This window comes from Artemia franciscana, chromosome 2 (genome assembly GCF_032884065.1).
Source record: "Artemia franciscana chromosome 2, ASM3288406v1, whole genome shotgun sequence".
In the NCBI taxonomy this organism is placed as follows: Eukaryota; Metazoa; Arthropoda; class Branchiopoda; order Anostraca; family Artemiidae; genus Artemia; species Artemia franciscana.
In genome coordinates, this window is record NC_088864.1 from 226,591 (window position 1) to 248,017 (window position 21,427).

Here is a 21,427-nt window from a genome sequence, read left to right on the forward strand (position 1 = left end):
TTTACACTGACAAATAACTTTTTCAAGTTTTTAATTTTACCAATATATTTTGTCCTGAAACCCCGATTGGTAAAATTTATTAAGAAGTAAATACAACCACCAGAGGTTAAATTTAGAGACAGAAAGAACACTGATTTTATGTACTTCAATGTGTTCTGCACACTGATTCCGAGCACTACAGAACACTTAACAAAGACTGGGATTTTCGTCGACTCATAAGTTGTGTGTAATTCTAGCATAACTTGCTAGCATAAATAAAGCCAAACATACCGACACATTCCTTTGTGCTCAGCAAACCATATTGTTATTCTTTCTTCCCATTCATCACGAGAAAGTTTATGTTGGTCCATAACCCTAAAAATAAGAATGTAAATGTCAAAAGATAACAGGATAAAAATAAGTAGCACGAAAAACATGCTATATATATATATATATATATATATATATATATATATATATATATATATATATATATATATACTAGCTGTTGTGCTCAGCAAACCATATTGTTATTCTTTCTTCCCATTCATCACGAGAAAGTTTATGTTGGTCCATAACCCTAAAAATAAGAATGTAAATGTCAAAAGATAACAGGATAAAAATAAGAAGCACGAAAAACATGCTATATATATATATATATATATATATATATATATATATATATATCTATATATATAAAAATAAGTTGTATGTGGATCTGTGGATCGTGGATCAGGTGACGTCATGTTTGTCCGCATATGACGTCTGAATTATTTCACACTAATACAAAAGAAGAAAAAAACTAAAAAAGGTAAAAACTACAAAAAAAAACTAAAAAGAAAAAAAAAACAAAAAAAGAGAAAAAACTAAAAAAAACTAAAAAAAGGTAAAAATCTAATAACTAAAAAAAAACTGAAAAAAATAAAAAAAGGCAAAAACTACAAAAAAAAATAAAAACTAATAAAAAAACTAAAAAAGCTAAAAAACTAAAAAAACTAAAAAAAACTAAAAAAAAAGGAAAAAACTGAAAAATAAAAGAGAAAAAGAAAACTAAAAAAATATGAATAAATATATATAAAAATAAGTTGTTTGTGGGTTATGTCTGTCTGTCTGTCTGTCGAGTGACGTCGTGTTTGTCCGCATATGACGTCTGAATTATTTCACACTAATACAAAAGAAGAAAAAAAACTAAAAAAGGTAAAAACTACAAAAAAAACTAAAAAGAAAAAAAACTAAAAAAGCTAAAAAACTAAAAAAAACTAAAAAAAGGTAAAAAACTAAAAACTAAAAAAAACTGAAAAAACTAAAAAAAGGCAAAAACTAACCGGGACACAGGGAATATAAATGACGACCGGGACACAGGGACACAACTACAATGGGGACGCCGGGGGGCACAGGGGGATATAAATGAGGACCGGGACACCGGGACACAAGGAATATAAATGACGCCCGGGACACTCAAAGAGAAATCACAGACTGGAAAACCGGGACACAAATGACGACCGGGACACAGGGAATATAAATGACGACCGGGACACAGGGACATAACTACAAAGGGGACGCCGGGGTGCACAGGGGGATATATAAATGACGATGGCGACTCAGGGAATGGTCAATTAGCAATCACCATCAACAAAGCTCAAGGGCAATCATTAGAATCATGAGGTATAGATCTGAATACGGATTGTTTTCCCATGGACCATTATATGTTGCATGTTCAAGAGTCGGTAAACCTGACAATCTATTTATATGCACAGACAATGGGACAGCAAAGAATGTTGTATATTCGCAAGTTTTACGTAGTTAAAAACATATATATATATATATATATATATATATATATATATATATATATATATATATATATATATATATATATATATATATATATATATATATATATATATATATATATATATATCTATATATATATCTATATTCACAGGTGGGACATAGGGACACAACTACAATGGCGCGTAATTAATATGGCGCGTAACGACTTACGCGCGCGGGGGGGCTTGGGGGGGGGGCGCGAGGCGCCCCCACCATATATACTAGCTATATATATACTAGCTGTTGGGGTGGCGCCCCCCCCCCCAAGCCCCCCCGCGCGCGTAAGTCGTTACGCGCCATTGTAGTTATCTCCCTATGTCCAACCTGTGAAATATATATATATATATATATATATATATATATATATATATATATATATATATATATATATATATGTTTTTAACTACGTAAAACTTGCGAATATACAACATTCTTTGCTGTCCAATTGTCTGTGCATATAAATAGATTGTTAGGTTTACCGACTCTTGAACATGCAACATATAATGGTCCATGGGAAAACAATCCGTATTCAGATCTATACCTCATGATTCTAATGATTGCTCTTGAGCTTTGTTGATGGTGATTGCTAATCGACGATTCCCTGTGTCGCCGTCGTCATTTATATATCCCCCTGTGCCTCCCGGCGTCCCCGTTGTATTTGTGTCCCTGTGTCCCGGTCATCATTTGTGTCCCGGTGTCCCGGTCTGTATATACATTCGTTTTTGAATTGGTCTTTTTTTAGGTTTTAGTTTTTTACCTTTTTTTTTAGTTTTTTTAGTTATACCTCATGATTCTAATGATTGCCTTTGAGCTTTGTTGATGGTGATTGCTAATCGAACATTCCCTGTGTCCCCGTCGTCATTTATATATCCCCCTGTGCCCCCCGGCGTCCCCGTTGTAGTTGTGTCCCTGTGTCTCGGTCGTCATTTATATTCCCTGTGTCCCGGTCGTCATTTCCCCTTTTTTTCTTTTTATTTTTTTTGGGTTTTTACTTTTTTTTTAGTTTTTTTAGTTTTTTTCTTTTTTCTTTTTATTTTTTTTTTTTTATTTTTTTTAGTTTTGTTTTTCTCCTTTATTTTTTATTTTTTTTCCTTTTTACTATTTTTTTTCTTTTTTAGTTTTTTTATTAGTTTTTAGTTTTTTTTTCTTTTTAGTTTTTTTGTAGTTTTTACCTTTTATTAGTTTTTTTTAGCTTTTTTTTACTTATGTCCTGGTCGTCATTTATACTCCCTGTGTCCCAGTCGTCATTTGTGTCCCGGTGCTTTGTTGATGGTGATTGCTAATCGAACATTCCTTGTGTCCCGGTCGCTTTCTCTTTGAGTGTCCCGCGTCATTTATATTCCCTATGTGCCGGTGTCCCGGTCGTCATTTGTGTCCCGATGTCCCGGTCTGTAATTTCGTCAGTCGAAAACATGACGTCAGTCAACACAGAAACATGACGTCACCTGATCCACAGACAGACAGACAGACAACTTATTTATATATATATAGATATATAAATATATATATATATATATATATATATATATATATATATATATATATATATATATATATATATATATATATATATATATATATATATATATATATATATATATGTTTTTAACTACGTAAAACTTGCGAATATACAACATTCTTTGCTGTCCCATTGTCTGTGCATATAAATAGATTGTCAGGTTTACCGACTCTTGAACATGCAACATATAATGGTCCATGGGAAAACAATCCGTATTCATATCTATACCTCATGATTCTAATGATTGCCCTTGAGCTTTGTTGATGGTGATTGCTAATCGACGATTCCCTGTGTCGCCGTCGTCATTTATATATCCCCCTGTGCCCCCCGGCGTCCCCAATGTAGTTGTGTCCCTGTGTCCCGGTCGTCATTTGTGTCCCGGTGTCTTTCTCTTTGAGGGTCCCGGGCGTCATTTATATTCCTTGTGTCCCGGTCGTCATTTGTGTCCCGGTGTCCCGGTCTGTATATACATTCGTTTTTGAATTGGTCTTTTTTTTAGGTTTTAGTTTTTTACCTTTTTTTAATTTTTTAGTTATACCTCATGATTATAATGATTGCCCTTGAGCTTTGTTGATGGTGATTGCTAATCGAACATTCCCTGTGTCCCCGTCGTCATTTATATATCCCCATGTGCCCCCCGGCGTCTCCGTTGTAGTTGTGTCCCGGTCGTCATTTATATTCCCTGTGTCCCGTTCGTCATTTGTATCCCGGTGTCCCGGTCTGTATATACATTCGTTTTTGAAATGGTATATGATGAAATAAATTTTCGTATTTTTCCCCTTTTTTTCTTTTTAGTTTTTTTTTGGTTTTTACTTTTTTTTTTAGTTTTTTTTCTTTTTTCTTTTTAGTTTTTTTTTTGTAGTTTTTACCTTTTTTTTTAGTTTTTTTTTTTTACTTTATGTCCTGGTCGTCATTTATACTCCCTGTGTCCCGGTCGTCATTTGTGTCCCGGTGCTTTGTTGATGGTGATTGCTAATCGAACATTCCTTGTGTCCCGGTCGCTTTCTCTTTGAGTGTCCCGGTCGTCATTTATATTCCCTATGTGCCGGTGTCCCGGTCGTCATTTGTCGTCCCGATATCCCGGTCTGTAATTTTGTCAGTCGAATACATGACGTCAGTCGACACACAAACATAACGTCACCCGACAGACCCACACACACACAGACAACTTATTTATATATATATATATATATATATATATATATATATATATATATATATATATATATATATATATATATATATATATATATATATATATATATATATATATCTCTTAGACAATTAAAATATCTTAGAATGGCTTTCGAGTCTTTCTTTAAATGTCATCCTGCAGCAACATACTGGGCTGATATCTATGGCTGAGAAAAAATATCTATTTTCAAAAGCTTGTTCCAAGTTTGTGGTTCTTTAGTTTCAAGCTCGAAATCAACCTGATTCGAGAACTTTGGAATTCGAGAATTTTTTTTAGATCTTTCGAAAAAATTGGAAATCGAATACATATTCAAAAACCATATGTAGAAATGCTTGATCTTTAACAGAATAGAAAGGTCCGTTTTTTCCCAAATATCAATATTTCTGAGTTCATTGACCTTACTTTTTACCTTCACGCCTTTCCAGAAAGAACTCAGTTCAAGAACTTAATAGTGATGTTTATCCGGTCCCTCCTCCCCTTGTATGAGTGTGCAAATATGCATGTGAATTTCACGGCAATTAGGATTTAATCTAAAAATAAAATATTTTAACAGATAAATTTACACAAACACTGTCCAAATTTCAATACATTGGTTATCATTTGTACGAACAAGACTATTTTGAAACCGTAAGTAAACAAAAATTTACTTTTGACTGCCATATCAGTCTTTCAAAAAAAGAAGACAGTTTATTATCATTAGATTGAGCTTTGTATCGTCATTTTTCCTTTTACTAGATGCTTCTCGGATTCAACCAAATTCAATTGAAAACCCATCAAAGAATGGGTATATATTATATAAGCATAAATGAAAAAAAAATCGATCTTGCAAAAAACTTATCTAGTTGGAGAAAGTTTTATTACAAAGAAATTGATCTAAATAAAAATTTATATCTATATTTAAATAGATGTAAATCAATTTAAAAATAGCAGAACTTATCTATACAGAAGTAGTTTTCAAATTTTGAAAATCCTTATGATTTTATTCTTCAAAAGTTCAGACTAAATCAAAGCGTATTTTATACACTGCACTTAATTTTGTGTACTTTATATCTTAAAGCAAGCAATAATTGTATAAAAAAATTGGTATAGTAACATATTCCAGTGTAAAAAAAAAACAACTAGATAGGTCACGGCTATGGGAAATTTGGTTTCCCCTTCCCTGCACCCTCAGAGACATAACAACCGAAAAATATTGTCAAAATGAAGGTTGACAGCTGTACAAGGGTGAGTGAATATAATCACATTGATCACATCATTACTATCCTTAAACGTTCCAACGTGGGTTAATTTTGCATTTTATTCAATCCCCTATTTCTTATGAAATTTGTAAGCAGCAAATGTTTAACTAATTAGCAGCACTGCAGGCAGGGCCGTATCCTGGATTTTTTTTAGAGGGGGGGGGGGGCATTAGAAAATGTTGAGCTTTCAAAATGATCATAATATCGTTATTTTGGACTGAATTTTCAGTAAAGTAAGTTTGATTTTCGTTTGTTTAGTCCAGAGGCACCAAGTTACAAATTGACTAGGCAATAGATAAAATTAAATGTCAATTGAACTAAATCTAGAAAAACTACACAAAACTTTTCTTGTGTGGATTAGGGTATGCGGGGATTTTATTACCGTAGGGGGAAGGGGGATATGCCCAACACCGTTTTAATGTCTAAAATTGGCTTCAACGAGTGAAGTTCCGTTCCCTGGTGTAGTGGGACATTTGTGTCCCACTGCAAAAAAAACAAAGCGGAGTAACAATATTAGAAGTAAAGAAAAATCTTCGAGAAGAATAAAAACTATCTAAAATGAGCATAGCCACTATAGCGAGTATATTAATATGTAGACTGTGGTGGTTTGCAAATAAGTTCCGCAAAACGGATATCCAGGAGTTTGTAAATGGATTAGAGTCCGAACTATCTCAAACCTTTGCCACGGAAGCAGATACTGTAAAAAACACGAAAACCATAAACAATATGAAAGAACTGAAATTGTTTATATATTTTTTTTTGGAAAATTGGGTAAAGAGACCAGGCAGAAACAAAATCAACTGATCTTTAAAAAACGAAAAATTTATTAACAAACTTAAGAAAAATTTATTTAAAAAAATTATTAAAAACGACATTTATTTGACAGGAGGCTTTCTATATAGATACTTAAGACATGAGCCCAATTATGCGCTTTTTTAACATGTCCAAATTCTGCAACAAAGATCTGCCATTTGCAAATTATCTCAAGCCATTTTCTCAGTTGAATTCTTGGGAAAATAGGGAAAATCTACAGGGCTTTTAAACTTTGGCGAGAGAACCTCAACTTTAACACCAACAAATATCAAACCAAAGGGTAATTTTACGCTTATCGTTTCTTTCTGAATATCCTGCACTCTGTCAAGGACACAAGGCTTTTTTTTTGGAGGGGGGGTATAAAAAGACAAAATTTATGAATTAAGAAAAAAATGAAGGTAGCAAAATTCATAATTACGATAGACATTTATACGTACTTAAGGAAAGGGAGCTATAAATCCGTCCCTGTTCCTACCAACACAATACACAACTAAGTCAGGCAAGTGCTAGAAAAGAAGAAAGTTTTAAAATTTAGACACTCATATATCTCCTTTGGCAACAATGGTCCTATTTTAATCTTGTTTTATACCAGTACAAGGGTAAACTTTACCTCTGAGGGAGGAGACGATCGCTACCCAAGAATCCAGGCTCATGGATAGCTTTACTATAATCCCCATATTTGGCCTGAACAGCGTACGAGGCTAGCAGCACAGATGTTTCGGGCGGGCAGTAAATTTCATCTGACAAAATGGCATTCTTCACTTGTAGGTAAAATAACCTCTGAAAAGAAAAGCAGTAATTAACAAGTTACGAACTTAAGAGCACGCGAGAGAGGAAAACAGTCGAAGTAGGGTCAAAATTTAGGCATGGCTCCAGAACTCAATTATTATTAAATAAGTGTCAATTTATTACAACCAGAACAGGTAAATAACAACTAAATTAGTCCCTAAATTGTTACAATCTATAGGGCTAACATAGCCTAGGGCACATAGAATAAAAGGCCCTCTTGGAATAAAAATAACTACAATTAAAAGGCATGTCTATTATAGCGAATAAATTTTGTTAAGATAGTAAAAAATATTCTATTGCAAAAAGATAATAGAAGTTCTAATAATTCAACTTATTTTATTTGCTTTTTCATGTTTTTCCAAGTTAGGTCTTTGTAAATAAATACATATGTATTTTCCCCCGAGTTCAAGAACACAACCTTAGAGTATCGAGATGGAACCGATGAGGTTATCTAAGTATGGTTTAGAGGCAATGAGGCAGAAAAAAAAAAGGAAGACAGGCGAAACGTTTTTCGGAAAATTAGTTGGGCTGTTGGTAACGTATAAGGTAAAACTGTCAACAAGATGGTGGAGGATGACTAGTGGTAGTTGTGGCCTCTCTTGCACCGGGAGCAGAATCTTGATTAGCCCCCCCCCCCTAAAAATTGTCAGGCTCTATTTTAACAAGATATTTCATTTATTAATAAACATTTTCATTTTTTTATGAAATAAAAATACAAAATCTGACAAAAAAAAACATTAAAATTGCTTAATTTCGGTCTACTTACTTTTACTTTCAAAGAATGGTGATGAAGATATGGGGAAAACGAAAGCTTCAGATTTAATTTGATTCTTCTTTTTGTCAACTGTGCCCTCTACTTTATTTTAATAAAACTAAAATTGAAAAATTAATTCAAAATGATTATAACCGTTAAATTATTTATTTGAAATTTTGCATCCGAGACAAGTGCCCCCACCAGAAGCCGTCTCTGATCCTGAGGGGGTTTAAAGCCAAAGAAGAGCCTATTCACCAATCAGCACAAGTTACACTTCTTCCCTTAGGAATAAATCCTTCTGAATCTTAAATAAAACTCAAGGAACAAAAACAACTGACTCGACAATCGTTGACTGCCCGAAATATAATAATACAAAAATGATTGAAAATTCACCCGAGGCAAAAGAGTAGTTAGCAGGCCATCTCCCTTTAGTGACAAACCATTGCCACAAAATCCGACAAGAGACAGGATTAGGGTAAGAAACGACCATTACAAATTTCAACAAGGGTAATTTTAACCGTAAATTTTTGTGATGAGGGACCAATCGCAGCTTTTCATGAACGAATGCTAAACAATGTTCAGCAAGTATACAATTTAGAGTAATTCACTCTAAGTATATTATAGTAATTTTTTGGCTATAAAAGAAAAATACGTATAAACAAATTTATTACGCATTTTTAAAGTATTTTGCTTTGGTAGCTGGGATATGGCCTCTATCTCAGAGAGAAAGACACAAAAACATTTTATCAACAGGGTTTTTAAATCTCTTTCCTGATTTATTTTCATTTTATATGATGATGAGACTACCAATATGAAGTATTGCAAAAAAAAAAAAATGACCATAGTCTTTTTTTTGTTAAACACTGATAAAATTAAAGCAAGTTTCCACACGAGTAATCAAGAAGAAAACTACGTAACCACACGAAAGCGAGCGGTTCCAAAATTAATGTTTAGTTAGCTTTTATCACTTCTTGCCTAAATTAAGAAACTTGAAAATGTCACAACCAAGGCTACAACTAGGGAAAGAAAAGATTTAAATGCTTCATAACATCTGTAGGTTTTCACATTTAATTATTTGCTTTCGTTGTAAAAATTATTACAGGAATTCAAATCTTTAGTTGGTTGGGGAGGGTGGGAGGATTTTTCCCTAATAGGCCTCTTTATCATTGACGTCTGTTATTTTTTTGTAATAAAACGTTTTCAGTAATTAGAAATGTGATTTATTTTTAACAATCAAGGCTTATACTATATATATATTTTTCGTATCGGCGTTTGTCGCCTCACCATGTCTTAAATCATTTTGTTTCCTTATAATTATTCATATAACGTTATTGTTGTTTGTTGATTTTCGCTTGGTGATTTGTTGTTTTTTGTTATATGTATATATATATCGCTATATGTATATATCTATATATATATATATATATATATATATATATACATATATATTTATATTTATATATATATATATATATATATATATATATAAACACAGGAAAAAAACTTCAACACACTAATCAACAACTTTTACTAGCTGGAAATGAAAGGTGTGTACGCACAAAATAACTACTAAATGTCACTCAAAGAAGAATAAGAAAACATTTTCCTTGCTCATTCAAGCTGCATGTCGACAATATTGCACGTAAAGGTGGTAACTGAATTCAAAGTTTAACAAGAATGCACTGATTAGACATCTCAAATTGTTAACCCCCTAATTGCATATACAACATATATTAGGCATAACCTCGAGTGTTTCAGTCCCGTTCCTGCTCACGAACTCAGAACACTGCTTGATCAGCGGAAATATATGATGTTCAAACGCGTCCTACAAATATAATACTGAGACACAACAACAGTAACTACGAAGGTGCCATTGAGTTCTGATAAGTGTCCATTTTATTCTATCGGAGACCTACCCTAATTATGAAATTTGGAAAAGCAATAATAGTAAATAAGAGGTATCGATCTCTCCTCCCTCCTGCCACGCTGATCAGCGGACCTACCAAACATGAGAATGAACAACAGGTCGTGATACGAACAGATTCGCAAACTCCTTCGTGTCCTATATTATTAGTGCATCTAATAAGTAATCTTTTTTTTCATATACTAATTAAAAAAAAAACAGAATTTTCTAAAACTAATTTAAAAACAAATTTATATACAATCATAAATGATTACATCAAAAGCGTGTAGGTGTTAGTAAGAAGTAAACATGCGCCATTTCTGAAATTGCAAGAACAATAAAACCTCTCCAGTTTTGAATTTTATCACTTACCATTTTCAATTTGGTGTTTTTAATGTCATAAAAAAGTACGTAAGGAATTTAAAACAATAATTAGCAATAATAGTTTTATGAAATATTTCAACACTACACTGGGTAGCAGCCAACGAATGTTTGGCAAATATTCAAGACTCTAAATTTTCGATAGAAGACGGATTTCGTGTAATTTAATGAATATTAATCTACATTAATGGAGTAAAATAACTATTGTCTATGTCTGAAGAAATTATAGATGTGCACGGCCAATTTATCTTTAGCAAAGCATTCCTTCCGGGGCGGGGCTCTGAGCTCCAAGGAAAAACATTATCTACGCACAACTTTCTTGGATATCTTATTTATTGTAAAAGCCACAATTGAATCTTTTGGAGCCCTCAACCCAGTGAAGTACGTGAATTGCTCGTTTTTTGCTGTCTTTTGGGGGGAGGGGGATGTAATGAAAGAATTTCAGGGGGATAGTAAAAAACAAGCAAATTATTTTTGATAATTTAATAATAAATGCTCTGAAATCCAAGAAAATATAGGATTTCGGGGGAAGAGCCAAGACCTCAAGTCCCTCCCTTGCGCAAGCATTGCCTCTATTGATAAACCCAGTTTGATAATAATGATTAACCTGGATAAACCGTCGTCAGGATAAGAATGATCTGTCTTGGAACTAAAGCACGGTAACTGAAAACTGGAACCCATTTCCTATTTTTATGAGATGTTATAATGCCGTAAATAAGTACATACAGGGTACTTCATAGCAATAATTCGCACTAGAGCTATAAAAAACTTCTAATATTACACCGAGTAACAAATAAAGAGCATGTTTGGCAGATATTCATATGAATGAATTTTCTATTTAAAATATTTGATGCGTATTTTAATCAGTACTTATTTACCATAATATAAAATAATAACTATAATCTTTAACTGAAGAAATTATAGGTGCACATAGTCAATTACTTTTTTTGGTATTGGAAGATCTCTTCCTGGTGGGGCTCTGGAACGCCAAGGGTTTTCAATTTAAGAAAAAAATTCCTAAGCCAAAGTTATCTTATGAAACCCTGTAAATACAAAGAAACCAGCAAAATCTGTGAATTGAAATCACTTTGAACCAGTGTTGCCAGATGTCTGGTTTAAAGGATCGCCACCACAAGAGTGAAAACGCACCAAAAGCTCCGTTTCTTTTATGAAAATACACTAAATAAGCGACTGTCTCCCTAAAAAAAAATACGTCAATTTGAAAAACTCAATGTGCAACCGCATATGGCTCAAATACGACCCATCTGACCACTCTGCTTAGAAGAGCAAAAACCCCTCCCCCCTGTGTTTAACAGGTATGTAGAATACACCATCATCAATGATGCATCATCATCATCAAACATGCGATCATCTAAGTTTGCTTTTTTCAAATTTTCAGCCAATTGTAATAAAACGGCTTAGGATGGGAAACGATTTCATCTTGAGTGAGGCATGACTTTCTACTTTGGCATATTTGAGGAAGATTGAGGAAGTCTACTTTGCATATTTTCATATTTACTTTGGTCCAAAGTAATAGCTGATGCAAATTAAAAGCATTTCAAATAAAACCGACAGTATTGAATAACAGTATTGCAAGGCCACAATCAAAGTCAAATATGACTTGTGCTCTGCGTGGTCTGGATTTGTCTTTGATTGGTTATGCAGATGATCTGCTGAACCTGAGCTGGTCTTTCCATGGGCTAGAAGCTAATTTTATCAAGTAGCAATAAGAATATGTCCATACTGGACTACAGTTTAATACTGAAGAGTCTGAAGTGCTGCTTTTTAACTCGAAATCAGACGATGGTCGGAGCGCCACACTTGGTGATTCTATTGTTGAGCTCGCGGATAATATTGTATATCTGGGCCTCCCTATTGGACGGTCAATACTAGAGACGCAGCGGTTACTACTTTCTCATTCTCAGAAGCTTCCTCATTTTCTTTTACGTATAGCCGTATAGTGGCAAATAGGCGGAAGTTTGATCGTCGACTCTTGGCCCAGGTGTACAATGCTATGATTTTGCCTCATTATCTGTACCTTAGCCCATTTTGGTGCATTTTTACGGCTACAGATAAACTGAAATAACGTTACTGTACTACAAGTATGCAAAGTTTTTGTTTTGTTTACCACCGTGGACAAGCAATAGGTATGTTACGCCAACTCTGAAGAAGCGATTATGTCGCAAATTGACCGATATAATTCATCTGTCAAGACCCACCCGCGGGCCAATGTTTTACAGCAGTAGCCGGCATCTGTTTTTTGATAGTTTTTTTGTCAGATGACTTAGTGGCTTGTGCTTTAATTTTAGCTCCATCTGTTTTCAGATGAAATGTTGTCTCTTTCAGATGAAAGAGAGGAATTTCAACTCTCTCTCTCGTTGTCTTTTTCTCTCTGCGGGGTCTGGCCTTTTTACCGTACACAAATACAAAATTCAAAATACGGAGCAATTTCATTCGCATCAGGACCTGAGTTTCTCTATAGCTTCTGGGAAATATACTAGATGCCCTAACTACCCTTCAAAATAATTTCGCCTTAATAACACACATAATCTAGCATACTATTCATTATTTCAAGTTAATTAATGTGATTCAGTAATTGTTCACACATGAAATTTTCAGTAAATTAACAATTTCTTTAAAACTGCAGCTATTATTTTGCAAAAAAAGGACAAATTTCCTTATTACAAACTTCAATTTGATAATAATAATAATAAAGAAACTCTTGGCTTGGGTCAATTGTGGTTCTTAACACAATTCGGTGTGACTATTGCTGTTGCCTTTCATTCAGAATTACGCGGCTCTATCATGGCAAGCTTCACTATCAAATCATTTTCCCAACAAAATACTGTTACTTTTTCCTTTTTATGTCCAGCGTCTTCGAAAAAGATACTTGCCATAAATACATTGTAACGCCAATGTTTTACAGTAGTAGTTGGCATTTGTTTTCTGATAGTTTTTTTGGTGTGTGTCAGATGAATTAGTGCCTTGTGCTTTTTTTGTACTCCATCTGTTTTTCCATTGATGGGTATTAAATACATTAATTCACTAATTCAAAAGCAATCTCAACTCTCTCTCGTTCTCTTTTTCTCTCTCTCTCTGCGGAGCCTGGCCTTTTTACCGTACACAAATACAGAAATTCAAAATCCGGAGCGATTTCACTCGCATAAGGACCTGAGTTTCTCTATAGCTTCTGAGAAATACACTAGATCTGGACCTAACTGCCCTTCAAAACAATTTCGCCTTAATGACACACATAATCTAGCATACCATTCATCATTTCGAGTTAATTAATGTGATTCAGTAATTGTTCACACATGAAATTTTCAGTAAATTAAGAATTTTTTTAAAACTGCAGCTATTATTTTGAAAAAAAAGAGAATTTCCTTATTACAAACTTTAATCTGATAATAATAATAATAAAGAAACTCTTGGCTTGGATTAATTGTGGTTCTTAACACAGTTAAGTGTGCAAATCAGTGTGACTATTGCTGTTGCCTTACAGAGACCAGATCAGAAATGTGCAGCCATATCATTGCAAGTTTCACTCTGATATCATTTTCCCAGCAAAATCTGTTACTTTTTCCTTTTTTATGTCCAGCATCTTTGAAAAAGATTCTTACCATATATACATCGTAACGAACGGTTTGAAACACTAAAGCTTTCGAAACAGTAACAGGGTACGTTACCATTTGTCAACACCAAAACATTGAAAATGTTGTTATTATAAAGGGTTACCATTGAACCTGATTCTACTGAGTTTCAATAATTTCATCCATGTATTTACCGTTGGTCAAATATGGCTCTGAAGCATGGGCGCTCCAAAAGCGGACGAAAATTTACTAGATGTTTTCCATAGAAATTGCCTACGGATTGTTCTGGTAACCTGCTGACTGACCGTATTTGAAACAGTAGGTTGTACGAAAAATGTGGTTCAACCCCGCTTTCTAGGACTATAATGAAAGAAAGGTTGAGATGGCTAGGCCACGTTCTGCGGATGACAGATTGCCGAAGATTGTCCTTTTTGGAAAACCGTCTGGGGCTACATGGAAAGCAGGTGGTCCTCGTCTGGGGTGGGAGGATGTCATAAAGATTTAAAAGTGTAAAGAGGGAGGCCTTGAATAGATTAGGTTGGACGTAGCTGTGTTGGCCTAAGGCGGCTTGGCGCTGCGGGGAGTTATTAGCAGTAGTAGTATTTACCGTTGACATTTGCCGTTGACTAATTATCTTATACCACTTCGAAAGGGTATAAAGGGTACCCACGTGTTTTGTTTAATTTTTTTTTAAGTTTGTTTGAGTAAATGTTATGTTTAAGCTCAGTAAAACTCAGCCCCGACAGCTCATCGCGAGAGAGGGATGAAGAAAACACCAATAATAGACAAATTAAATGAACAGTATATGGTACTGAAAGAAAAATGTTAATTTGAGAAGGCATGGGCTGTAATGCCGCCCCCCTCATCTTTCGTCCTGGAACAAATAAGGTTCCAAAATACATTATAGGCTACGTTGACACAGAATATATGGTTGCATAAAAAGTTGGGATTTATTCTACTAAATTTCACGGCCATTCAACTTTTTGAATTAAAATCCGTTTTGCAGTAAAGTTATTTGCATGATTACAAATTTGATTTAGCATCATGAGAATTCGCTTCCCAGGTTCATAGATCAATTAAAATCAACAAAAAGTTACAATTCAAGAGCTTAATTTAAGCAGATTTCGGACAAAAGACTAACAAACGCAAGAGGATAAAGAGCTGAATTTATCCATTCTGAATTGAATCAGAAATAACCAAAAGTAATAAAAAAAACTATTTGTGCAGTATAATACTCTATATATCGCTGCATAAACTGATTATAGAAATAAACTCTGTTTAAAGAAAGGGTAAATTTACCAACAGTAAATATTTTTTTTTTTATCAGAATTTCGTTATTTAATGCTTTTTGTTTTAGTTTTTTTCTATCAAAGAAGACAAATTGAACTAGACTATAAACATGCCCATAAAGTAATATAGCAAAATAATTCAATGAATGAACTGAATGAAGGAGAAATTGATTGCAAAATTTTTTTTTTACTCATCACAGCTAACCTGCCTGACTTTCTACTGAAGGAGTGGTTTTGTTTGGACAAAGGATGTTAATTCTAACCCTGTTCACCCGCGATTTCTTAACCCTGTGCACCCGCGATATTAAACATTTAGTGCTATTCTACAAATTAGATATGGAAATGAAAGTTATAACGCCTCTGACTTACTTTTCCAATGTCCAACTTTAACAATAATATACAAGTCTCTTAATTAGCTTTTTAATTCGGAGTGGAGGGATTCAAGTTCCCTTACAAAAGGGAAGAAAAAAGGTTCCTTCCTTTTTAATCATACTTACAAGGGTAATGTCCTGTATAATTTCTTCGGCTACATCCTCTGGATAAAATTTCGCCCTGAATTTAAACTGCAGAGGACTTTCTTTTTTCACATCTTGGCTCAGGACCTGAAAAATTAAAAAAAAAAATTATTTACTCGAAATTGTTTTTAATTTATTTTCAAAACATTTTCTTTGTTATATTAATTCTAACTATTATCCAATGTTTCTAAATTGTCAGCAAAAGCTATTAAATTGATAATTTATCTCGTCATTACTTTTTGTTCCAATTTCACAATTAAAAGGATTTTAAAGAAGTTTCTCTGCATAGATACTGATACTTTACTCATGATTGAACCGGAAAGCCAGGATCTTCGCATTTATAGTAAATAAAACCCACATGTAATAATAAAAGAAATAAACATAGCACAGCAGAGAAATGAGAAAACTAGGGTAAAAGAAGAGACAGTCACTTGAACTTCAATTCAGTTTACGGATTCGTAGGATTTGTGTTAATGAGAAGTTACATTTCCAACAACCTTGTGAATTTAAAACATTAATCAGGAATAAATCTAAAAAAAAAGATCAAAAGCCCATTCAAAATTTTCAAGAAAAGAGACCAATAGCTCATAAAAAAAAAAAAAAACAACAGCTCATTCAAAATTTTTAGAAAAAAAAAAAACAACAGCTCATTCAAAATTTTTACGAAAAAAAAACAACAGCTTAAACAAACAGCTAATCAGAATAAGAAAGATCCCTTCTTTTAAGAAAAAACAATTTTTCTCTCATAATTCACAAGAACACTAAAAATGAATTTACAGCAACTTTCTCTAATTCATAAAGAAAACTCACAAGCTGAAGCCACAATACTTGCCCAGGGTTGCAAATGCTTTTTATGGGTTCACATGGCTGATATTTATGACTAAAATCCAAAAAATTGGACCTCAGGTTAAAAAAAAATCGGTCCGTGACTATTGAATCTTCCGCATTAGAAATTTTGATTCAGTCATTTTTTTATTCTTTTATTCATACTAAAGGCAGTGTGCAGAATCCAAGTTCCAATTTGACAACTGGTTCTAAATCATTTTTCACGGATTTGGGGGGGGGGATCAAAATTCAAGTTTTGAAGTACCAAAACAGCAAAAATCAGATCTAAATGTGCTAAGATAAGCTGCTTGGTTCATACCCCAATGATAGAGAAATATCTTCTAAGTGATTAAGTGACTATGCTTACTTTTTTTTCTTATGTTCTCATAGTATCCACTCAATCCTGACTAGGCCTATGTCTTTTGGTTGATTGACAACTTACACAACGGAATTAGGATAATTAGGAATTAAACTTCCAATGAAAAAGACCTCCGTATGGAGTTTTGCAGTTTTTGGTAGTAACGTGCACCAAATAAACAAAAAATAAGCGTGGTTGAAACACCAGAAAAAAACCTGAACAAATATGAAACCAAACAGCTTAAAAAGTTGTAACTTTCCTTTGAAGGTGTAATTTCCATTTGGAATCAGAATGTTGTTAATGTTTGAATTTATATAGAAAAATTTATATATATTTTTCAAAGTTGAACGTGGCAACATAGACAAAAATGTGGTGCTGCCTTATAAACTTCATAATTTTGAAACAACTAAACATAAACTCTTAAAAAATCATGAACCAATTTTGACATTTTAGTTTAATCAATAAGTATAAAGTAAGCAATACCAATGAATAAATAATCCATGCTTTTGAAAAAATCCAGTCTGAAACTGTAAAAAAGTTTAGGAGCCCCTAGATAAGAAAATAATCATGGAATTCTTTAAAAACATGGAACTCTGTTCTAAACCCTTGTCATTAATCATCCAGAATTCGTTTTCCAAAATTCCCATTGCTAGTCTCTTTTTTTGTCAAAACTTTTTTCCCATTTTAATGGTTACGAAGTCACCTTCTAAGATAGTATCTTTTTGTTGAAACTTCAAATAAAATCGTTAGCTCGATCCATCTTAAGAAAGGAATCATATGAAGTAGGAGGCAAACATAGATCATTGAGCATCAAAAAAGCTATTTTAATCAGGACCAAGGAAAGGTTTATTTTTCCAAGGGGATAAATAAATGAAGGATGAATAAACTGCTGTAGAGCCAATTAAAAAGCCCTGTTGAAACGGAGTTAAGTAAATCATGTGTTGTAAAATTATGTAATTTGGAAAGAAAATCAGCCCGTAATTTGGAAAGAAAATCAGCCCTTGCAAATCTTTACGTAATTCCCGTTTAAATGATGTAAAAAAACGTATGATTCCGCAAAAGAAAAAAATTAGCATTCCATGGGGTGAAAAGGTGGGTGTTGAAGGAGCTAAGTGCCTACAGTCTGTCTCCGTCAATACAGATTAAACCCTTGCGTGATTCCATTTCAAGCAAGGTAAGACATACCTACCTTTCTGCCGAAAAGCTAATAGGGAGGATGGAGGGCGTTGTTGAAGGACCACGGGCCTACAATCGTACAGATTGAAAAGTGCTGCATGTTTATGACCAATTCAACTGAAACCGATTCACCGATTCAACAGAACAAAGGTGCTGCATGATCGATTGAACTGAAACTCAGTCAACAGCACAAAAGTGCTGCATGACCGATTCAACTGAAACCGATTCACCGATTCAACAGCACAAAAGTGCTGCATGACCGATGCAACTGAGCGCACAATGCGACTAGCTTTCTTCTGAAAATTTTGAGATGGGGAGTATGAAAATTGTAGGAAGGACCAAGAACACATTTGTTTTCAGGCCACAAAAAGGAAAAATCCTCGCATGATTCCGGTTCAAAAAGGGTGGAACAGACAAGGGGCGACATGCCAACACTTCTGCAAGCAATTCGACGGTGGGAAAGGTGGAAGAGGGGAATAGAATAGGCCATGAATCCTTTCCATGCCTCGAATCTTTAATAATAATAAAATAGCAGGGGTATGGCGGGTGTGTTGAACGGTCCACGTCCCCATATTTTCTCAACCTCACACTTGGCTAAGTCATTATCTAATTTCTTTCTGGCATATACCACAACGAAGATACTGTTGCATTTCGAAATGCCTAAATTGTTTATGAAAGATACATTCATCAGCTTTCCAAAGAATACATACCAGCTTTAAAAATTAAATTTTATCTCACTCCGTTTATATTTGATTTTCTCGCCAAGGGTCAACTTTCTAATTTCACTACTAAGAAAGGAGCTAAGGGAAACCTCCAAGTCCCTAACAATAGGAGAATCATAAAGGTTTACGAGGCTCACTTGATACCATTGTCCATACGCAGAAAATAAAATAGCAAACCTAGCAAGAATCACAGGCTCAAATGGCTTGCAAAACCAGATGACAGTATTTTCGGACCCGTGGGAAAATGCTCCTGTTAAATCTTCTATACAATATTTTAAGAAAATATTTTAGCATTGGGGAAGGGGAACCTTGCAAATATTGAATAATTTCACACTCAGTCTAACTTAAGCTTGAAACTGTTGCCTGCTTCGGCGAAGCTTTCCATTCTAAAGCCAAAACATTACTCGAAGAAACATAAGCTTGGCGAAGCAGATTCAGATAGTCTTCCCTATGCAGACTACTGAACTCACTCCAGTCAGACCCTACAGGGTCTGCCTCAAGGACAGGCAAAAGATATCCTTAATGGCCCCAGGTGAGAATTATATGGAGCTTTCCAAAACGTACTATAATATTCAGCAATCTGGTCAGAAGTCGACTTTCTTCGTAAAAACCATAGATGTTTGACCCTTAAACTCTCCCAATAAACAATAAATAGAAAGAAAGAAAAAAACAGGACAAATCAAAAGGGATACTCCCGCAACACAATAGACAGCGCGATTTAACGCGTTTCCTAGCAACTATCAAAAAAGTAGATTGTTAAAGGAACAGAAGAATTCATCGCGATTCTTAAGACAAAAATCTTGGCCCAGAAGAACACGGTCGCAAGTACAATTAAGGTAATAAAAATTAAATCTTCGTTATACTTTCTACAGTTTTCCGTTACTGTAGAGAGTCCGGTGGGACGCCATTTTGCAGATTCAAAATTATCAATTTGCCGTCCAGGTCGTCACTGAAGAACATTTTTATCACGGTCATTTTAAACCAAGTGGAGTTGTAAACTAAACTTTATATAACAAGTCATCGCGGAATACACAGAAAAGAAGAGCTCCAGCTCCTTCAAACAACTCTTCAGCCCCCCCCCCCTCCCCAAGAAAGAAGGAAAGAAAACACGAAGAAATATAAAAACCACAAAAAATAGGCTTATTGTTGCACAAAGACAGGAGGCAGACCTCCGACAAAAAAACAAGAAATTTGACTAAAGTTTTATGCTCAAGCTTCCAAAAAAATACCCAGGCATAGAAAAAAAAAATTAAAATCCTATTATGAAAACTATATTGTTATAAATGTTCATGGGTGCACAGAACGGGAAAGGAAAGTTCCTTTATAAACTACCAGCGTCCATATCCGCACCATGGCCACAAACAGCACATGTACTGTCACAGAGAGATAGGAACTAGTTAACCTTCTCTCATTAAAACAAAAAGTTCCCTCGCCGAAAAATCATAGCATTAAAATAATTCTGCCCCAAGGTTGAACTAGGGAAAACTAGGCTTCTGGGTTTTCTTTCCTATGATTTCTAGAAAATAACATTTTCTTCTTGTATATCATACGAAAGAGAAACCTTACAACTTCTTTCTTGTTACTGCTCTAGATCCCACACTTACCTTTTGTCATATGCACCTACAAAAATCGCACTTCAAATTATGAACAGAACTACGAAAAAAAAATATATAATAAAACCCAACTGTTGCGGGCAAACCCTTCAGGAGGCGATAAACTCACAACATTCGCTACGCGTGTCTTTAGCCAATTTCTCATTGGATGACAAGAGCCACAAGCAGTTTTGATTTCAACAGGATTTAGATACCTTTTCCTATTTGTTAACATTTTTGAATGTATCCTTATATTATAGGGAGGATAATTCCCTTCTCCTGGTCAGCAACCATGATAGGTGTCTTTTTTGTAATGAAAATTAGGTGTAATTTCATTATTTGGACATGGTAACATTAAAAATACAACTGTCATTACAATCTGAAGATGCTCCTTGAAAAACTGCATGGAATGAACGTTAAGACATATTCGACAAAAATGAATCGTAAGCTATAAGGTGAATACGCATCAACTACAGTACGCAAGGGTCTATGCATCCACAAACACACGCCAGTACACTAAGGGAGGGGCGGAAGGGAGGATTCTCACCATACGATGTGTTAAAGGGTGTAATTCTAGAAAACAAACTTTTAATGACTGAATATTCAAGATATCCAGGCTAAAAACATAGTTGCTTTTACCACCAGACGTCCTTTTCAAAATATTCATGTCTTCCCTAAAGCTTTGGATGTCTACATCAAAGTACACGACACTTATGTTTATCACGGCATTCTGAAATTAGAAAGCCCCCAATAACACACTTTCATCTATGGGTCAGTAACTATCCTCCACCAAAAAGCTTAAGGGTATGATTCCTAGATTCACAAAGACTACATGGGCGGTGGGGTATTCCTTTAAACCCGCAAAACAAGGAAATATACAAAATATATGAATAAGATCCTAAAATTTTTGGGAAGGCGCCAAAGCCCCTTCAGTATACGTATATATTCCTCCCAGA

At 34.3% G+C, this 21,427-nt stretch overlaps 1 protein-coding gene across 8 annotated transcripts in view; it reads right to left on the minus strand.

Annotated features, from left to right (window-relative positions):
* Positions 1-21,427, minus strand: part of LOC136035537 (moesin/ezrin/radixin homolog 1-like) — a 123,100-nt gene that overhangs the window by 29,852 nt on the left and 71,821 nt on the right. For all 8 annotated transcript variants that reach the window (XM_065717421.1, XM_065717387.1, XM_065717403.1 and 5 more), the window contains 3 exons: positions 15,781-15,885; positions 7,188-7,357; positions 271-354 (listed from right to left, as the gene is read on the minus strand). In XM_065717421.1, coding sequence (XP_065573493.1) covers positions 271-354; positions 7,188-7,357; positions 15,781-15,885 — 359 coding nt within the window. The remainder of the gene's footprint in view (positions 1-270; positions 355-7,187; positions 7,358-15,780; positions 15,886-21,427) is intronic.